This window comes from Falco biarmicus, chromosome 3, assembly GCF_023638135.1.
Source record: "Falco biarmicus isolate bFalBia1 chromosome 3, bFalBia1.pri, whole genome shotgun sequence".
NCBI classification, from domain to species: Eukaryota; Metazoa; Chordata; class Aves; order Falconiformes; family Falconidae; genus Falco; species Falco biarmicus.
The window spans coordinates 117,904,994-117,923,308 of record NC_079290.1 but is presented as its reverse complement, the minus strand read 5'-3'; the positions used below and the strand labels follow the sequence as shown (position 1 = coordinate 117,923,308).

The window sequence follows — 18,315 nt, the reverse complement described above, 5'->3', positions numbered from 1 at the left end:
AGGTCCGCCAGGGGTTTCCACCCCGGAGACCTCCCCGTCCCCCTGCTGACACAGGGCTGGGATTTATTGGCACAAGCATGTCAGCAGCGGTGGTAGTGCCTTGCCCCTCAATTTTTCACCACGGTGGGAGCACTGCGGATTACCGATGTGATGATGCTGGTTTATTGCTGCCTGAAGTGGATTTATCCGCGTGGCGGGGCCCAGGCTCAGCGCCGGTGTAAATCACCGCAGCATGGCCGGCACGAGCCCCAGCACCGTGGCTGCCTCCTCCCACTGGGCCAGGGCATTCCAGCCCCCCCAGGGGTTTTTGTGGCTGGGACCCCCGCGGGGCCATATGCTGCACCCCTGGGCTTGGCTGCCCAGCAGCAGGCATGGCGGTCCCTTCTCCGTCTCACTCTCCTGCCCGTTGAAATGAGAATAAAATGGTGATAATGCTGCAGATGTCCTCTGGAAAGGGCTCTGAGGCAGATGAAAAGCCCTACTTAAGAGTGAGGCCATTATTATTAATAACTCAGAGCAAGGCTGTAAATTCAGCCGACACAGCTATTACGGGAAATGAACCTGCTCCCGTGCTGGATCCAAGGCTGCCCGGGTGTGGGATGGGGATGAGGACAGGGATGGGGACAGGAGAGTGGGGCTGGATGGCCGTATGGCTGCTGGCTGGGTGGTGTCCATAGCCACTGGGGCAGCGTGGCTGGAGGGGGCAAAACATCTTGTTAGATCCCAGCACTCTCTGGGCTTGCGTGGACTATCTGTGGGCTTTTCTGGGATGGTCGGAGGTGTGAGGGAGAGGGTGAGGAGCATGGGTCTCCCCCCCAGCAGGAAAGGAGTTGGCTGAGCTTTGCAACAAGGCTGAGACCTGGCTGAAGCTCAGGACAGTGGTGACGCAGGAGCGTGGCTGGTGCCGGTGCCAGGGCTGGGTGTGTGGAGAGGGGCCGTGGTGCCGTAGCTGGCACAGGGCTAGGGCAGGACCCGCTGTGACCATCCTAGTGCAGGCTGACTGTGCCCATCTGGGGAGTGTCCCTGGCGGTATTACACCTTGGCAATGGTTATATTAAATAAAAATAACCCGGTGCCATTCATTGCCCGGTGCCTGCAGCCAGGTCAGCAAAAGACAGAGAGCTGCCGCGGCTTTGGCTCTGTCGAGATAACTGTCTCTGGCACCGCCGCCCCACCAGCGGGGCAGCCCTGGGGCTGATGGCGTGTGTGTACCCAGGATGGCAGAGCTGGGTGGGGGTCGGGCAGGGGGTCCTGTGGGGGCACATGGGGTCACGGGGTGCTGTGGCCATGGCCACGGGCTGGTGGTGCTGCCTGTGCCCAGCTCGGGAGCTTCTGCGGGGGAACAAGCTTTGATATAAATATCTTTTTGCTCAGCACACGACCTACTTTCCAGACAATGCCATTAGCCTCCCGACTCCCTCATTCATCTTCTGCCATCCTCCCCCAGTCCGCCCCGTGGCAGCGCCCGCACCAGCGCTGCGTGCCGGGCCATGGTGTGGTGAGGCAGGATGGGCACGTAGCTCGGTGGCACCATGGGGACCCCCGTGCTGGGGCTTGGGGACAGCTGGCAGAGCCCCCATCCCCGCGGCTGGTGGGGCGCTCTTGCTGCGTGGTCCCTGCCCCTGCTCTGGCCTTGGAGGGGGTGGCTAGGTCCCCTTTGGGGTTTCTGCACCCTGTCCCGGAGGGTACTCAGCTCCTGCATCCCTTCCTGCTGTCTCCATCCCCGTTCCCTGGCACAGTCCATGCCCTGTCTGGCAAACAGCCTCATCCAGGGGCATCCTCATCCAGGCAGAGCCTTGTTGCAGCATGTAGGGGCCAGGGCCCCTCCTGAGCCCCCAGGAGCATCCCTGATGCTGGGGCCACACATGTGGTTCATCCAGGGATGATCCTGCAGGAGCTCCCATGTGGTGGCAGAGGCTGTTGCACAGTTGGCAGCCATTGAGCGACTGGTGGGATTAGGGGCAGGTTGGGCAGAGGGTGCCCTGTGCCACTGGCATGGGGCTGCCTGGTCCCCCCAGCCCCTGGTGCCAGCCCTGGCATGGGTTTTCCCCTGAGAGCTGGAAGCACCACCCCAGGAGGCAGGGCAGCCCCTGAGCCCACCGCCTGCACACCTCCACGTGCTCCTGGGCTGAGCCCCCGCGCCTCCCTTGCAGCTAAAATTAAATATTCAATTTGTATTGCTGGTAAATCCTGTAAATCTCTTCTCTCTCTAAGCTCTTGTAGCAGGAATATCGGTGGTGTAATCTCCACGGGGGCCCATCCCGCTGCCCTTCACAGCTCCCCAGCTCAGACCATGCTCCCCTTTTCCTGCATCTCCCTGTGAGATGCTTTGGAGGCTGGTGGCAGAGTGGGACCCTGGTGCTCATGGTGAGCACCCTGCGGCAGAGCACCCCATGGCACCCACCCTGCCTGTGCTGCCTGCTGCAGGGCTGAGGATGCGCGCTGTCCCCACACTGTGCATGATGGATATGCCGGTGCCTGGATGACCAGTGTGGTCCTGCCACCATGCCCCCCATGCCTGCCATGCTCCCAGTTTGCCAGCTATATCCCTCCCTTTGCTCTGTCCCTGCACCGGGCCCGTGCTAAGAGCATTGTGCAGAATTATGTATTTAAATATTTAGGTTTTCATCAGCTTTGCAAATTAAGCCCATCCATTAAAGTGGCAGTTCGGGTCCTCCGCTGGTGAGCTGGGCTGCGCTGTGCCTCAGGCTCGCTGTGCCCATCCCTGGCCTCGAGGAGCCCCACGTGTGGGATGCAGCCTGGGAATGGTACATGGTGGCCTGGAGCATCCCTGCCACCTCTGCTTCATCACCATTCCCAGGTCGGGCTTGCTGGAAACCTTGGTCCCTGTGGCCCCGTTGCGGGAAGAGCCGTGGGATGGTATGGTGTTGCAAGGGGAAATGGTTGGGATGGGTGTTGTTTGAGGGTGGAGCAGAGTGCCACGTGCTGGGGAATGTGGGGTGCAGAGAAATGGCAGTGGCAGGTGAGAGCCCTGGCATGGCCGAACGCCCGAGGGGAACGGAGCTGGGGATGGAAGGACCAGCCTGCCCAGGGGCCTGGTGGGGACGGGCAGGGGGCGGCCAGAGATCGTCGCTGCTGCCGCAGTTGGTGCTAATGCCGTGCCGCCCCGAGCTCACCAAAGCAGCTTTGGAGTGATCCCTGGCTTAAGTCGTTACATCGTGTGGCCAGGGAGATAAGTGGCTTTTTAAGCCCAGGCAGCGTGGCCCATCCTGCCAACAGAGTGGGCTGCATGTGGGAGGAGAGGGCAAAATGGCACAGCCCAGGGGAGTGGGTGAGGAAACGGGACATCTGGCACCAGTGCTAGCCAGGGCCCCTGGCACAGCCAGCAGTGCCTGGGGGGCTGCCATGGCCCCCAGATGCCTGGAAAGGGTCCTCTGGCAGGGCAAGTCTAACTCTGGGGGGATGGCTGGAGCCCACCGCCCGCCTGGGGCTGTGCTGGGCACTGGAACAAGGTGTCTGGCGGGGACACGGGCAGAGCACCCAGGGCGAGTGTGGCACAGGGGTTGCCCCCGCTCTTCCCTTCCCTTTCCTGCAAGTGAACATCAGGTGTGTTGGTCTCGCGTCAGCTCTGTCCCACCAGGCTCCCTGGGGTCACCTGCACGTCGCCCCTTTCCACCCTGCACTGGAGGGGCACTGGGGGAGTGTGCTGGCTGCTGCTGGGCCCAGGCAGCGCGGGCAGGTGTTGACTGCGTCCTTGAGAAGGAAGCTGTCTGTGCGTGTAACTGGTGATGGGTGCTCATCCATGCAGGGCAGCACCCATGAACTCTGCGCCAGCTGGTGGAGGCTGGGGTCTCCAAGGCCCTGCCTGGCTGGGGGGTCCCTCCAGGATGGGCTCCTGACTCAGTTAGTTGGCTGTGGTCCTGCTGCTCTGGCCATGGGGTTCCACCTCTGACAGTCAGTTCCCCTGTGCTGTGTCCCGGCTCCCGTGGGCAGGATGAGCATCGCTGCAGCACCAAGGGGGCTGGAGGTGCCTGTGCCTCGGGGGCAGCTCGCCTCTGCAGCCCGTGCCCACTCGGGGATGCTGGTGTGGCCCCTTCCCCGTGCCACTGCTTTCCTTCCCCGCCAGCTTCTGTGTGGGCTCTGGCTGCTGCCCCAGCTGCTCCCTGCTTGTACAGGGCTTATGAAGAAGTGGTTTTTCTGCCAAGATCCAGGTTTGGGCTTTGCAGGGATGGAGCGCCAGGCTCCCATCTCCACTGGCTTTGCCCCGGCAGCTCCGGGATGCTCTGGCTCCCTCACACGCCCTGCCGCAGGAGCGTGGCTCTTGCCCCAGGGGAATCCGCTCTGGGGATCAGGGTCTCCGGGCAGGCGGTGCTGAGCGGTGTGTGCTGTGCGGGGCAGGGGGTCCTGCTCCCCCCGTGGTGGCAGCGGCCAGAGGCACCTGCGTTGCGGCGGGGAGTCCCAGTGCTGGCGGCCGTGCCGGGATCCCTGGCAGCTGGGGCGCGTCATGGCCGTATTTCCTCGCTCTTCTCCAGGAGTAATTGCTCAGATGGGGACTTGGGGCAACTCCCATCCCTCTCCCGGCATGGTAATGAGTGAAGAAGACTCAAAGACAAATGGCTCATTAAGAAGCAGTGCTGCATTGCAGGATTTTTCATCCCACCAACCGCTGCATCAGCAGAGGCAGCACCTCTCGCGCTCGCCCTCCCCAGCCCTGGAGAAGGAGCTGTCAGGCAGCCGGGGCTGGTGCCAAAATTAATCATGTGCTTAATAACCTGCCCCTCCCGTTAAACGGCCTGTCCTCAGCCTCCCAGCACACGGAGCGAGGTGGCAGCGCTGGGCTTGGGCTGTGGGTTGGGTGCCCGGCAAGCGCCCGTGCTGGGGGAGGAGGGACGTGCTGGGGCAGGCTGAGCCGGGGAGATGCCCCCCGGCATTGGGGTGCCAGGACCCCCCAGCCCGGCTCTGTCAGGTTGCCGGCCATCCGTGCTGGGTGCCACCAGTCCCTCTCAGTGGCCTCAGTAAATACTTCTTGCTCTGCTCACATTTGCAGTTCTTCAGCTGGTGTTTGTCCCTTGTGACTTTTTACAAATCTTGCCTCGTCCCTTATTGCCAGCAGTGCCCGGTTGGTTCCTGCCCCTCAGCCCTCTCCGGGCAGTGCCCGCCTGCAGCCTGCTCAGTTTTCTTCCATTAACACTAATTGGCTTTGATTTCCTGATTGCATCAAGGGTGTTTGCTGTGATCTTTGCACCCTGCTTGCTCCCCTTCCCGTTCCCCTTCCCTTTTCCCTTCCCTTTCCCCTGGCCAGCCCTTACCTACCGGGGTGACAAACCTCTCCCTAATGACACTCTTCCCTGCCTGACACAACTAATGAACCATCGGTGAGCTGCTTTCAGCTAATTCAACTTTTAAGAAAATAATGACTTGGCGCAGAATTACGTACTAAATTAGGTGATCTCTTACTAAGCCCCTCTTTTTTTTTGAGGCTGAGTAAATTTTACTAATACAACCTAATAAAATAACAGAGCAATTAGTTTCCACAATCCTCGCTTACGAGTTGGGAAAAAGTAAATAGATTAAAAGCGCGGTGGAAATGACCTGGCGGTATTCCATATTTATTTTCTTCCGATGACTGTAGATCAAATTTGCTCAGCTCCTACATGGGAAGACCACTTTATTATTTTTTTTTTCCCAGGCTCCAGCTTGCGCACGGTGCCGGGCGCTCACGCTGTGTGTTTGTTCTCTCCTGCTTTCATCCCCAGCCGTAAAGATCCCCAGCAGGACCCACGCTGGCAAAACCTCACGCTAATTTGCAAAGCAGAGCGGGCCGAGCTTGTGCCTCTGCCGGGCTGGCAGCTGGAAAAAAAAAAATCCCTTTGCTCAAGCTGGAAAGCCAGGGTGGCGGGTGGAGGCTTTGTGAAGCATATGGCCAGATCCGGAGCAAATCAAAGTCGATGGCGAGGCGGCCACTGGGCCGGCTCTGGTGCCCGCTGGCAGGGAATTGCATAACAGGATGGGGCTGGGGATGGTTTTGGGGCTAAGCTGTGCGAAACACGTGTTGGTGGCTGTGCGGAGCCATCCCCGTCGCTGCTGGTGCGGGCAGCGCTGGTGTGGGGCAGCCTCAGGGGAGGAGAGAAGGCTGGGCTGCTGGAAAAATACCCGGCGAGTTGGGTCAGGCTGGTTTTGGGGAGGAACACCCTCTCTCTTCCTCCCTGGGCTTCATCCCTTTGTGTCGCTCCCCCAGAGCCTGCTGCCGCCGGGACACCCAGCGCCGAGGAGCTGCTGGCTGGGGCCATGAGGACAGCATCCCCCTGAGTGCTGGGCGGTAAGTGCCACCGACGGGCTTCACCGGGACCCCAGCACGCGCTGCCTGCGGTGGGGGCTGCTTGGGAAGGACAGGCCGCCGGGACCCCCTGGGTGCAGGGCGAGCAACCCCAGCTCTTGGGGTTTGACCTGGAAATGTTGGAAACCCCAGTCTTGCCCCTGTGCGTGGGCAGTTTGCTGGACCCAGGTGTTGCGGTGGGGTTTTGCTGTCCCATCACCTTCCCGCCGGTGGTCTTGGAGCTGGAGGAAATCTGGGGGTCCCTGGGTGCCACGGTGTCCCAGGGGAGTTCAGGCTTCTGCCAGCGCTGCCCCAGGGTCCCCGCAGCCCTGGGCCTCAGGAAGCAGAACCGCCTCTGCCAAGTGTCCCTATGGGGAATTACGCAGGAGGCTGAATTTCAGCGTGACCCACAGTGTGGGGGGCTGTGAGCCCCTCTCCTCCATGTGCTGACCCTCGTGCTGGGCAGAGACAGGGTGGCAGCAGACATCAGAGGAAAGGTGGCGTTGGGGAGTTTCTCCAGGCTTTGGATGCAATAAAGGCAAGAAGTGAGTTATTTGTAATGGTAATTATGCTCTTCCAGTTTATCCTAGCACATAATTGTGTGGGCGGTAGGTTCCCACTGGTGGTAATTACCCTGGTGTTAAATGGCACAAAATTCAGCTGGGCTGGATTTTTACCCCCCTTTTTGAGTCTGCGGTTCGGTGGCACAAATCCACCATTTCCCGAGGGCTCTGCAGCGCAAGTGGCCTTCGGTGGGACACGGCTCCGGCTCTTGGCCACAGCCGGCTGCCCACGAGCCGTGCTCCAGCCTATTCCCCTGTCCTGCGTGGCAGCCGCCTGCCCGCACTGCCCACCCTGGAGAGGGAAGAACGAGCTCAGCGGCTTCTCCTGCCCTCTGCATGCGGCCATCCCTGCTGTGACATGGGGACACGGACCCACAGGATCACTCCCAACCCCTTCCCCATCCCTAGCATGCCCTTGGGAGGACTGACTGGTCCCTGGCCAGGGCACAGGCACCTACGTGGCTTTGGTGAGCTGGTACTGGGTGGAACCCAGCATCTTTCACCGTGGCATGTCCCCATCCTGTGCCATTGCCCTGCTCTGCCACTGCCAGTGGTGGTGGGAGGCTGCGGGTGCCTTGCCGGCGCGGTGGCGGGGCCCAGCCTTGTTTAATTGCTGCACCTGCTGAGCACAAAAGCCGGTTGGGCTTGTGGTGATGGGCTGCTCAGCTGTTTTGACTCCTTCTTCCCGCTGCAGCGGCAATATTTGGATCAGCTGCGAGCTTCCCTCCCCAAGCAGGAGGTGATAGCTCAGCCTGTGGAGGCAGAGCCGGGGCTGGGAGCCTGTCTGTCCGTCCATCTGTCCGTCTGTCCATCCTGCTGCTGCCCACTGGCTCGATCCCAGGGCCCGGGAGGCAGCCCCCTCCCGTGCTGCTGTGCCCGCTCCCCGTAGCAGCTCTCCCAGGAGGAGAGAGGCATTTCTTTTTGTAACAGGCTGCAGGATCCTTTGGTTAAAATGCAGCAATTAGGGGCCTCGTTGGAGCAGGAGCACGATTGTGAGGGCGGCAGGAGCGGCGTGGGACCCAGCCATCCAGCCTTGAAGCCAGGAGAGAAGCCAGTGGCGGAGGCTTCTTAGGGCAGACGCATTCCCTGGGTGCTGCCATGGCTCTGTCTGCCACTTGCTGCCACCAACGCGGGCATCGCCGCCGGTCCCCACGCCCCTTGGGGGCCTCCAGCCCCTCTCCCTTCCCGGGGCTCCTCAGGGCGTGTGGCCCCTCTGTCCCCACACATCCCAGACCCTCCTGGTGTCCCTTGTATCCAGTCCCCACGATGGACCCCATGTGCCGCAGGGACCATCCCATGGTCACCGTTCCCTGCGGCTGGTCTTGGAGACGGGCTGCCCACAGCACCCTGCCCAAGAATGGTAACAAGAGTATTAATGATGCTTGTTAATTAGCCGAGCTACACTGGAGAATAAGTAATTTCCTCATTTATAATCATTCCGAAGGCAGAGCCTTTGAGGGCCTGTAAGTAAGACAAACCTTCCCAGGTGCATGCGGCTCCGGCGGCGGTGCAGGCTCAACGCTGCCTGTCCTGCCTCTGCTGGGGATGCCCCACGCGTGGCACGGCCACCTCCGCTCCCTGGCTTTCCATCTAGGGGGCTGGCAGGGCTGGGGGGGCCGGGGGGGGCAGCCGATTGTGGGTCTCCATCTGCAGTTGTGTGCCGTGGCTGGGAGCACGGAGGGAGGACAGGCTGGATGGAGACATCAGAGTGCAGCCCCCCCGCGCCCCGCTGCAGCTCATTAACGGCTCTGTGAATCGCAACGGCTGAAAAACTCAGCCAGAACGGTTTTCCTAATGGAGAAACACTTCATAATATTTGGTGTTGGAGAAGAAAACAAGTTTCTGATGATGGCAGCGTGTCCTCCCTCGCCGTCTGCAGGCCTTGCGCTGCTTGCATCGCTGCCAGAAGCATCTTCTTCCCGCTGCCCCCTCCAAGCAGCTGAGCCGGGGTGACCGCGGGTGCCCGGCCCCAGCACTGTGCCCCCCTTGCCCCACGGGCAGCCAGGCTTCTGGCATTCCAGCCCCACTTCACAAGGGCTCAGCCAGGGCCGGATCCTGCCCTGGGAGCTTCCCAGCCTCCTTGGTCAGTTCCCAGGGGACAGCCCCAATGTTTATGCTGGTGGTGGGGCGCAGAGGGGAGCGTGACGCTGTGCCTGTCCCTGTCCCCACAGATGAGCCCGCAGGGACGACCCTGCAGGATGCCGAAGCTATGGGGCGGGTGCTGACACCATGAAGGGCTACCATGGGGAGCGTAGCCAGGCACAGCCCTCCTCCGGCCACCGCTGCCGCTGCATCCCAGAAGACTGCGAGCACCCTGCCGACTACGTCCAGCACGGCCCCGAGGGCCGGCCGCCGTACCTCCTCAGCCCCAGCGAGCCGTGTTCCCTGGAGCATCCCTACTGCCCGGCACGGAGTCCTGGCACAGCCAGCGAGTGCCCGGGCGGGCCCCTGAGCGAGCCGCCCTCTGCCAGCGCCAGCAGCACCTTCCCGAGGATGCACCACGCGCAGCAGCCCTACGACTCCTGTGACGAATGCATGGCGACCGCCCACCCTGCCAGCAAGATCAACCGCCTGCCCCCCACGCTGCTGGACCAGTTCGAGAAGCAGCTGCCGCTGCACCACGACGGCTTCCACACGCTGCAGTACCCGCGGGCCGGCGGCGCCGAGCCCCGCAGCGAGAGCCCCAGCCGCATCCGCCACCTCGTCCACTCCGTCCAGAAGCTCTTTGCCAAGTCCCACTCCCTGGAGGCGCCGGCCAAGCGGGACTACAACGGTGCCAAGATGGACGGCCGCGGGGACGGCTACCACCACCACCACCATCACCACCACCACCATCACCACCACCAGTCCCGCCACGGCAAGCGCAGCAAGAGCAAGGACCGCAAGGTGGACTCCCGGCACCGGTCCAAGATGATGGGCTGGTGGAGCTCCGACGACAACCTGGACAGCGACAGCAGCTACATGGTGTCCGGCCGGCACGCTGCCGACCAGGGCACCCAGTACTGTGTGGACGCTCCCGAAAGTGCCTTCAGAGACTTGACCTTGAAGAGTCTAAAGGGCGGCGGGGAAGGAAAATGCCTGGCCTGTGCCGGCATGTCCATGTCTCTGGATGGCCAGACGCTCAAGAGGAGTGCCTGGCACACCATGACCGTCAGACAGGCCCGTGAAGCCTACCCCAGCGCCAGCGGCACCGAGAAGACCTTGATGCTTCAGGAAGCAAAGCCCAAAGACCGAGCATACCAGTACCTGCAGGTGAAGGGCTGGGCAGGGCGGGGGGCTGCTACCCCAGGGACCACAGCCGGTGATACCATGGGGTGAGCCGGGGCTGAGACCCCCCATCCCAGGCAGCTCAGGATGCTGTGGGGATGCTCCAGCTCTGCTCCATGTCCTCAGCGCCTGCGCCCCATCCCCCGGGGTCCCACGCTGGTCCCCGCTGTCCCCTCACTGGCCATGCGGAGCCCCCTCTGCCACCTCCTGCCCCGTGCCACGCTGGCTCGGGGGGGCAGCCCAGCTCTGTCGGCTTGGGGCTGCCGGCAGCCCTGCGCCCGCTTCTTCCACACAGCTTTTATCCTGCTTGTGCCTGGCTGGGTGCCACTGCCCGCCTCGTCGCTGGGCTCCCTTCTAGGTCATCCCCTTCCAATTAAAAACTAATTAACTCTTCTCTCCCTTTCCTGGGGGAAGGAGACAGGGAGCAGCAATGCCGTGCTGGCCAGGGCAGGGGGCGGCCAGGGCCCCTCTCCGCCGGCGGTGGGGGCAGCAGGGCAGGGTGCTGGCCCCACTGCCCTCCCCATGGGGCCCGGGGGACACCGTCCCCCTGCCGCAGCCTGGTAAGGACCCCGTGGTGCCAGCGTCAGCGGCGCATGGCAGGACCGGCGGCCACGACATCAGCCGGGTGGCTGCGCTGGCATGGGTGGGATTTGGCCCAGCCGCGCACACCGGGGGGGCTGCGAGGTGGGAGCAGCTGCGCTGCCCTGCGCTTTGGGAATGGCCCCGCGTGGGGCATGGGCAGCCGTGGCTGTTAGGAGGGATCAGCTCTCCAGGGTTTAGGGGCTTTCCCAGGGGGTGAGAGCACCCAGGGTCTATCCCTGCAGCTCTGGGGTGCCGTGGGGAGGGCAGGGGAGCCGTGCCAGCATGTGCACCATCCTTGGGCCCGTGCACACGTGCTGGGTTTGGGCAATGCATGCACGCTGTGCTCGGGCTGGCATGTGCCATGTGGCAGGTGCAGGGCTCGGCTCTACGTCCCGACTGCGGGACCCCGGCCACTGCATCCTCCCACACTTGCCTCCTGCTCCAGGTGCCGCAGGACGAGTGGAGCGGATACCCCGCAGTGGGCAAGGACGGGGAGATCCCCTGCCGGCGGATGCGCAGTGGCAGCTACATCAAGGCCATGGGTGATGAGGACAGCGCCGACTCGGACGCCAGCGCCAAAGTATCGCCCAGGGCAGCCACGCGGCGAGACAGCTACCGCCGCTCCTCCAGCGCCGACCAGGCCAGGACCAAGTAAGGGCTGTCGCATCCCGGCCCCATCTCAGCGTCGCGGGCAGCAGCGGGGCCAGGGGCTGGGGCTCCCTGGGAGGACGAGTGGCATCATCCTCGCTCACGGCTGCGCTCCCTGATGCAGTGGTGCTGAGCCCTGCCCCTGCGCTGTAGCTACCCTTGGTGGGTGCCGGGGGGGACATGGCTGCGCTGGGCTTCGGAGCGGGACCCGCTGCTGCAGCCACATGCAGGTGTTGGGGAGAAGAGGCATGCTCAAAAGGAGATGACTGGGACGTGGCCCAGTCTGCTGGGTGACAGGCTGGCTCCTCGTCCCCAGCCCTGCTGCACAGCACGGGCACATACCCCTCTGGTGGCTCTGCACCACTGGAGGTTGGCTCCGTACCCCCAGGACAGTGTTTTGGGGCAGTTAGGCGTGGGGACAGCAGTGGTGGCCGGCGGGAGCATCGCTGCGGCTGCGTTTCCAAATGCTTTGCTTGAATGTGTTGCTTTTGGTGCGATCCCTTCTATTCCCACTGTCTCTCATTAGGTTTGCAAGTAGGCACTATTCTGATTCATATATCTGTAACTGTCCCAGCTGCTGCACGCCACCGCGAATGCTCCCGCGGGGACAGGGCTACGGGCGCTCCTTCACCACCGGCCAGGTAGGGTCGCATGACACAGGTGCCGTGGGCAGGCTGGGGCAGGGGGGGGTGGCAGATGTTCCTCCGAGCATCTCCCGCCCCGCTTGGCCTTGGCTCGCCACCCTCAGCCTCACCCGTCGCTCTCCCCAGATCAACGATGAGCTCAACCACCAGTTCGAGGCCGTCTGCGAGTCGGTTTTCGGCGAGGTGGAGTCGCAGGCGGTGGAGGCGCTGGACCTGCCCGGCTGCTTCCGCATGCGGAGCCACAGCTACCTGCGGGCCATCCAGGCGGGCTGCTCCCAGGACGATGACTGCCTCTCACTCTTCTCCATGTCCGCCCCCGCCGGGCCGCCCATCACCAGCAGCATCCTGAAGCCCAGCACTTGTGAGTCCCTGGGGGTAGCAGGGGCTGGGCCACGTGAGGAACCCCTGCATCTCCCTGCCTGCTCATCTGGGCATCTGCCAAGGGCTGCTGCTGTCCCCGCTCCTGCCCCTGGCCCCGTGCAGCCCCTGGCACAGGGTGTGAGCATCCCACTCGGGGCACGAGCACCCTGCATGCAGCTCAGCCCCAGCACAGGGCATAATAATCTCACTCAGGGCACGACCATCCATCCCCCTTGCGGCTCGGCCCCGACGCAGGGCATGAGCATCCCGCTCGTGGCTCATCCCTGGCACAGGACAGGAATATCCTGCTCATGACTCAGTCCCGGTCAAGGGGCTGATCTGTGCCCCCAGCACTGGTCTGCTGTTCCCTCTTTCCCTCTGCTTCTGTTCCCATCTCTGCCCCTTGCCGGCTGCTGCAGCAGCATGGCCAGTGTGGGTCTGGGGTGGTTTCCAATCCCCTTTGGGGAATAAACTGGCCGAACAGCCCCTCTGAGCTCCAGCCCAGATCTTGGCCAGCTGAGGTGCAAATGCTGCGGGGTGACAAGCCCTGTGCTGTGGGAGGAGGTGGGCACCATTCACCTGGGACCCCTGTTCGTGGCGGGAAATGAGCAAGTGTCTGTGTTTTCACGTGCCTTTTCATCCTGCGCCTCTCCCACAACAGCCTTCAGTTACAGAAAAGCTCCACCTCCCATCCCTCCAGGAACCAAAGCCAAACCCCTCATCTCCGTCACGGCGCAGAGCAGCACCGAGTCCACCCACGAGAGCTACTTGCCCAGCGAGGTCACTCGCAGCTCCGCCTGGTCCAAAGATGCTGCGACCCGCTGCAACTCGGCTGAGAGCCTGGAGAGCTCCAAGGTGACATCTGTGGCCCTTGACCTGCCTCCAGTCCAGCCCCGCACTGCTCCCAAGCCCTCCACACTCATCATCAAGGCCATTCCCGGCCGGGAGGAGCTGAGGAGTTTGGCTCGGCAGCGCAAGTGGCGTCCCTCCATCGGTGTCCAGGTGGGCTTCACTCCTCCCTGTGGGCTCCAAGCTGGTTCTGAGCCCGCCCGAGTGGCGTGGGTGATGCTGAGTCACCGCGCTGCATCTCAGGGTCACCCTCCAGCGCTCTCCCTCTACCCCTCGGCAGGTCGAGGCCATCTCCGACTCGGACACGGAGAGCCGGAGCCAGAGGGAGTTCCACTCCATTGGGGTGCAGGTGGAGGAGGACAAAAGGTACCACACCACCACACCACGCTTACTGCACCGAGGAACTGGGACACCCTGAGCTCCACGTGCCACCGCTGCCCTGCAGCATCTTTTCCCTCTCTCCTCTGGTTGAGACCCCAGGGCTCAGCACTGTCCCCATCCTGGGCCAGCTGCCCCCACCTGGGGCAGGATTTGGCCTTCTCTTGGCCCTGACACCTCGCTGCTGCTAGCTGCCTGCCTGGGGAAGGGGGTCCGCTGCTCCCACCCTCTGCTGGTGTCTCTGCTGGGGCTCAGCTGTGAGCCTTGGGCCCAGCCCAGGTGCAGATGAAACCTTTGGGCTTTTCTGCAGCTAAACGTAAAACGTTTTGGCTGAGGTGGGAATGCCGTGTGCCGGGACCTGAAGGGCCCGCGGGAGGGGAGCTCCGGCAACGTGCCCACGCAGCCCTGGTACACGCTCCTCTCCATCCTTGGTCCAGCGCCGGTAGCCATGGAAACGGGCTAAGAGCAGAGGAGATGAGAGACTGGCAGGCTGCAGCTGCTCAGGGCTGTCCCCATGGCCCCACATGCTCCGGGATCCAAACCGGGGTTCCCAGCCCCATCCTGCCTGTGGGCATCCCTCACCCTGCCCACCGTGGTACCTGGTGGGGGGATGGGGCCGTCCTCGCTGGCCGCGAGGGTCCCCACGCGCTCTTGCTCTCCGCAGGCGAGCACGCTTCAAGCGCTCCAACAGCGTGACGGCGGGCGTGCAGGCGGACCTGGAGCTGGAGGGCTTCACCGGCCTGGCCGTGGCCACCGAGGACAAAGCCCTGCAGTTCGGGCGCCCCTTCCAGCGGCACTCCTCGGAGCCCGAGTCCGGCCGGCAGTACGCGGTGTACAAGACGGTGCACACGCAGGGGCAGTGGGCGTACCGGGAGGATTACCAGCTGCAGTATGACACGGTGGAGGTGCCCCGGCGGGATGCCTGGATGGAGCGGGGCTCCCGCAGCCTCCCTGACTCCGGCCGTGCCTCCCCCTGCCACCGCGATGGGGAATGGTTCATCAAACTGCTGCAGGCGGAGGTGGAGAAGATGGAGGGCTGGTGCCAGCAGATGGAGAGGGAGGCTGAGGACTACGACCTGCCGGAGGAGAGTGAGTCAGGGGGGTTTGCACGGGTGGGAGGGACGGGGTGCTCCTGCAGAGCTGGTGGGGGCACAGCCACGGTCCTGCAGTGCCCTGACCATGGACCATCTCCCCTGCCAAGGCTAAAGGGGTTGGGTGGGAGCAAGGAACACTGGGAAACCCTCAGGGACTAGTGAGGTCTGGAGGAGGGAGGAGATGCCACCTGGGTTGGGGGAAGGTCCAAGCTGCCCCTGAGGGGGTGCAGGTCCCCACTGTGCAGGGGAGAGGCTCCGTGTCCTGCGGGAGTGTTGACTGTCTGCTCTCCTCCTGCCAGTCCTGGAGAAGATCCGGAGTGCCGTGGGCAGCGCCCAGCTCCTCATGTCCCAGAAGGTGCAGCAGTTTTACCGCCTCTGCCAGCAGAATATGGTGAGTGCCAGGCAGCGGTGCCGTGCGGTTGACCATGGCGGGTGGGGGGTCTCATACCCTTAGCCAGTGGAAAAGGGACTTTGTAACATCATGGGGCAGAGCTGGACATAGAACCCCCCCAGCAGTGTGGGGGTGGGATGGCTGCATTGCCAGCAGAACTGATGTCCCGCAGGCAGACGTGGATGACGCCGTGTCCCTCTGTCCCCACAGGATCCCAACGCGTTCCCCGTGCCCACCTTCCAAGACCTGGCCGGCTTCTGGGACCTCCTGCAGCTCTCCATTGAGGATGTCAGCATGAAGTTCGCAGAGCTCCAGCAGCTCAAGGCCAATGGGTGGAAGATCGTGGAGCCCAAGGTATGCCACTGGCACTTGTCCCCTGCGACCTCTCCCTCCCTCCTCCTCCCCAAGCACATCTGCACCCAAACCGACGCTGCTGGGCTGTTTCCAGTGACTGGTTTTGGCAAACACTTGAAAAACAGAGCTGGGAATAAATGAAGCTAAAGAAGGGGCCGCTCCCCCGCTGCGGTCTCGCAGGGGGCTCACTGGGCGTTCCAGGGCAGCGCTGCCCGCAAGGGGCCGGGCAGGGTCTCGGCACGGGCAGAGGCAGCGTGTCCATGGGCACCTTCACACCGTGTGGATGGAGGAAGGGGCGTGCAGCCCAGCCTCACAACTCCCCACGGTGCAGGAGGGTCCACGGGGCCACCTCACCGTGGCTTTGGCACCCACGGCAGCGCCGTGCGTGGAGGCGCATGTGTCCATCACGCCTGCTGGCTGTGCCAAGCCCACCAGGACGCCCGTTCTGTGGAGGTCCCTGCTCTGCGCCTACCCTGAAGCCCCTGTTGTCTGTGCAGGAGGAGAAGAAGGTGCCTCCCCCGATACCAAAGAAGCCGCCGCGCTCCAAGGTGCACCCAGTGAAGGAGCGCTCGCTGGACTCGGTGGACCGGCAGCGGCAGGAGGCCCGCAAGCGGCTCCTGGCAGCCAAGCGAGCTGCCTCCTTCCGCCAGAGCTCGGCCACCGAGAGCGCGGACAGCATCGAGATCTACATCCCCGAGGCACAGACCCGGCTGTGACCGCAGCCTCCGCTTTTCTACCCGGACTGGACGGCGTGGCCGTAGCTCACTGTGATGGGGAGCCGCGGGGACACCCTGGGGCAGCTCTTGGCCCCACTCACAGCTTCTCTCTTTTCTATCTTAGACCTTTCGTGGATCCGACGGCGGGTGATTGCAAGCCCGGTTCTGCCCCGTCCCGTTGCCCCCTGCCCGCATGCCCCTGCCAGCCTCTCCCGGGGTCCGGGGCTCTCCCTTCCTCTGCCCTCCCTGGGGCTGTGTCCCAGCTCTCCGTCCCCTTCCCACCCCACCAGCCTTTCTGCACCACTCCCCCCCCCGCCTGCATCCCAACCACATGAGAGGTGATGCTCAGCCCCTGGCCCCGCTGGGCTGGAGCAGAGGGGGCTGCAGGCAGGCCCCCCATCACCTCTCCGTACTCAGTGCAATCCCCCAGCGCGTGGTGGGGACGGCCCTCCAGCCCCTGCCCACCTGGAGCCCCCCCAGCCCCGCTCCCCAGCCCTGCCGGCACGAGGCTTTGGGATGTGGAGGGGACAAAGGGCTCCCCAGCAGCGCTGCCCGCGCCTGCCCCCGGCTCGGGTGCCACAGGGGACCCAGGGCTCCTTCCCCTATATACATATATAAATATAACCTGAGGAATAAACCAGAAACGACACGTGACCGGCGCTGTGTTCTGGCTGGTGGGGCAGACCAGAGCAGCAGGACCCCCCCCACACCCCCGGTCACGGCTTCCCTCGCACGGAGCATCACGACGCTTCTTCCTACCCCGCTCAGCCCTTCTCCACCATCAGTCCATCCCTCCGCTTATCCATCCCACCAGCCCGGAGACTGGGAGCGCCTCTGCAGTGTGGCAGTAGCTGGGGACAGGGGGTACTGTGTCCCCCTTGTGCCTCACCACCGGTGGGAGCCCTGTCCCCCATGGGTGGGCAATGCAGTGGGGGTGGCGGTGGGGACACCTGCCCGCAGCCCCTTTGTGCCCGTGGTGGCTCTGCACTGGTGCCAGCAGGTGGGACCGGAGCATGGACATGGCCAGCAGCTGCCCCTTGAGTGGGGGGCTACCAGAGGTCACCCCAGGGGGGTCACCCCATCTTCCTGTGCCTCCAGGATAGGGCACCCCAGGGTGGGGCTGTCGTGTGCCTGGTGCCCCACGGCTGCTGCTCCCAGCTCCCTTGTCCCTGCACCCCGTCCTGGGAGCAGGGTGGGGGGGTCCCCAAAGGTCCCTTCCAGGGCAGAGCAGTGTGGCGGGGCAGGAGGCTGCATCTGCCTTGTCCCTGTCCCCATCCCAGGTCTCTCTCGGAGCATCCTGTCCCCCCCAGTGCCCCTTTTGGGGAGGACCCCGTCCCCGTCCCTCACCCCACCGTGCCAGCAGCCCCACGCAGCATCACCAGCTGCCCCCCAGGCAGGGCCGGTGGGTGCCGGGGAGCCCCTGAAATCCGGGGCCAAACCTTGCCCGGGACCCTCGGGCAGAGCGGTGGGATCAGAAGCAACTTGGGGGGGCCCAGCTTGCACACACTCCCCCCCCCCCCCCCCCCATGCAGCAGGGGGGGGCTGGGGCCGAGCAGGGGGGCACCTCGCTGGGGGTCCCTCGCTCCAGGGGGTCCGTCAGTGCTAAACACCTCTGGGACGGCAGTGCCCGCTCAGTCACCCGAAGCCCCTTCCCCCCCTGTCGCCCCCCCCCCCCCCCCCGCCCAGCCTCCCGGAGTTAGAGATGTGCCTGGGAAGGGCCCCCAGCCCCCACCCCGGCCAGCGCCGTGCAGTGACCGTGACACGTGGCTCCCTTTTTATTGTAACGAACCGCCGCAATTAATAAAGGTGACTTTGGTTACTCCGGGCCAGTGGCCACCTCCCCGTGGGGACGCGGCTGGCACCGGGCTCGCCTTTGCCCCGACTGCCGCCCCTTCGTGTCCGTGGGGCGGGAGGGTGGGAGAGGGGTCTGTGGGGTGGGAGAGGGGTGTCCGTGGGATGGGAGAGGGATCCGTGGGGCGGGAGAGGGGCTCTCGCTGGGGCAGGAGCAGATGTCCCCGCAGGGTGCCCGAGAGATGTCTGCAGGAATCCCCGTGGGTGCCTCCCCGTGGGTCTCCCTATGGGCACCTGCGTGGGTCTCCCCGTGGCTCCATCCCTGTGGCTCCCTCCCCGTGGCTGTCCCCGTGCGTCTCCCCGTGGCTCCCTCCCCCAGGGCTCCCCGTGGGTCTCTCTCC

The 18,315-nt window shown here is 64.0% G+C and overlaps 1 protein-coding gene across 3 annotated transcripts in view; it reads left to right on the top strand.

Annotated features, from left to right (window-relative positions):
• DLGAP3 (DLG associated protein 3) overlaps nt 1-17,750 on the top strand; it is a 28,739-nt gene extending 10,989 nt beyond the window's left edge. For 2 of the 3 annotated variants that reach the window (XM_056333441.1, XM_056333442.1), the window contains exons 2-12: nt 6,200-6,280; nt 9,012-10,092; nt 11,135-11,340; nt 11,864-11,978; nt 12,108-12,342; nt 13,003-13,343; nt 13,471-13,556; nt 14,233-14,657; nt 14,962-15,053; nt 15,264-15,407; nt 15,905-17,750. In XM_056333441.1, coding sequence (XP_056189416.1) covers nt 9,070-10,092; nt 11,135-11,340; nt 11,864-11,978; nt 12,108-12,342; nt 13,003-13,343; nt 13,471-13,556; nt 14,233-14,657; nt 14,962-15,053; nt 15,264-15,407; nt 15,905-16,123 — 2,886 coding nt within the window. In that variant the 5' untranslated portion in view covers nt 6,200-6,280; nt 9,012-9,069 and the 3' untranslated portion in view covers nt 16,124-17,750. The remainder of the gene's footprint in view (nt 1-6,199; nt 6,281-9,011; nt 10,093-11,134; nt 11,341-11,863; nt 11,979-12,107; nt 12,343-13,002; nt 13,344-13,470; nt 13,557-14,232; nt 14,658-14,961; nt 15,054-15,263; nt 15,408-15,904) is intronic. The other variant, XM_056333443.1, reaches the window with a different exon arrangement.
• Nucleotides 17,751-18,315: the final 565 nt, after the last annotated feature.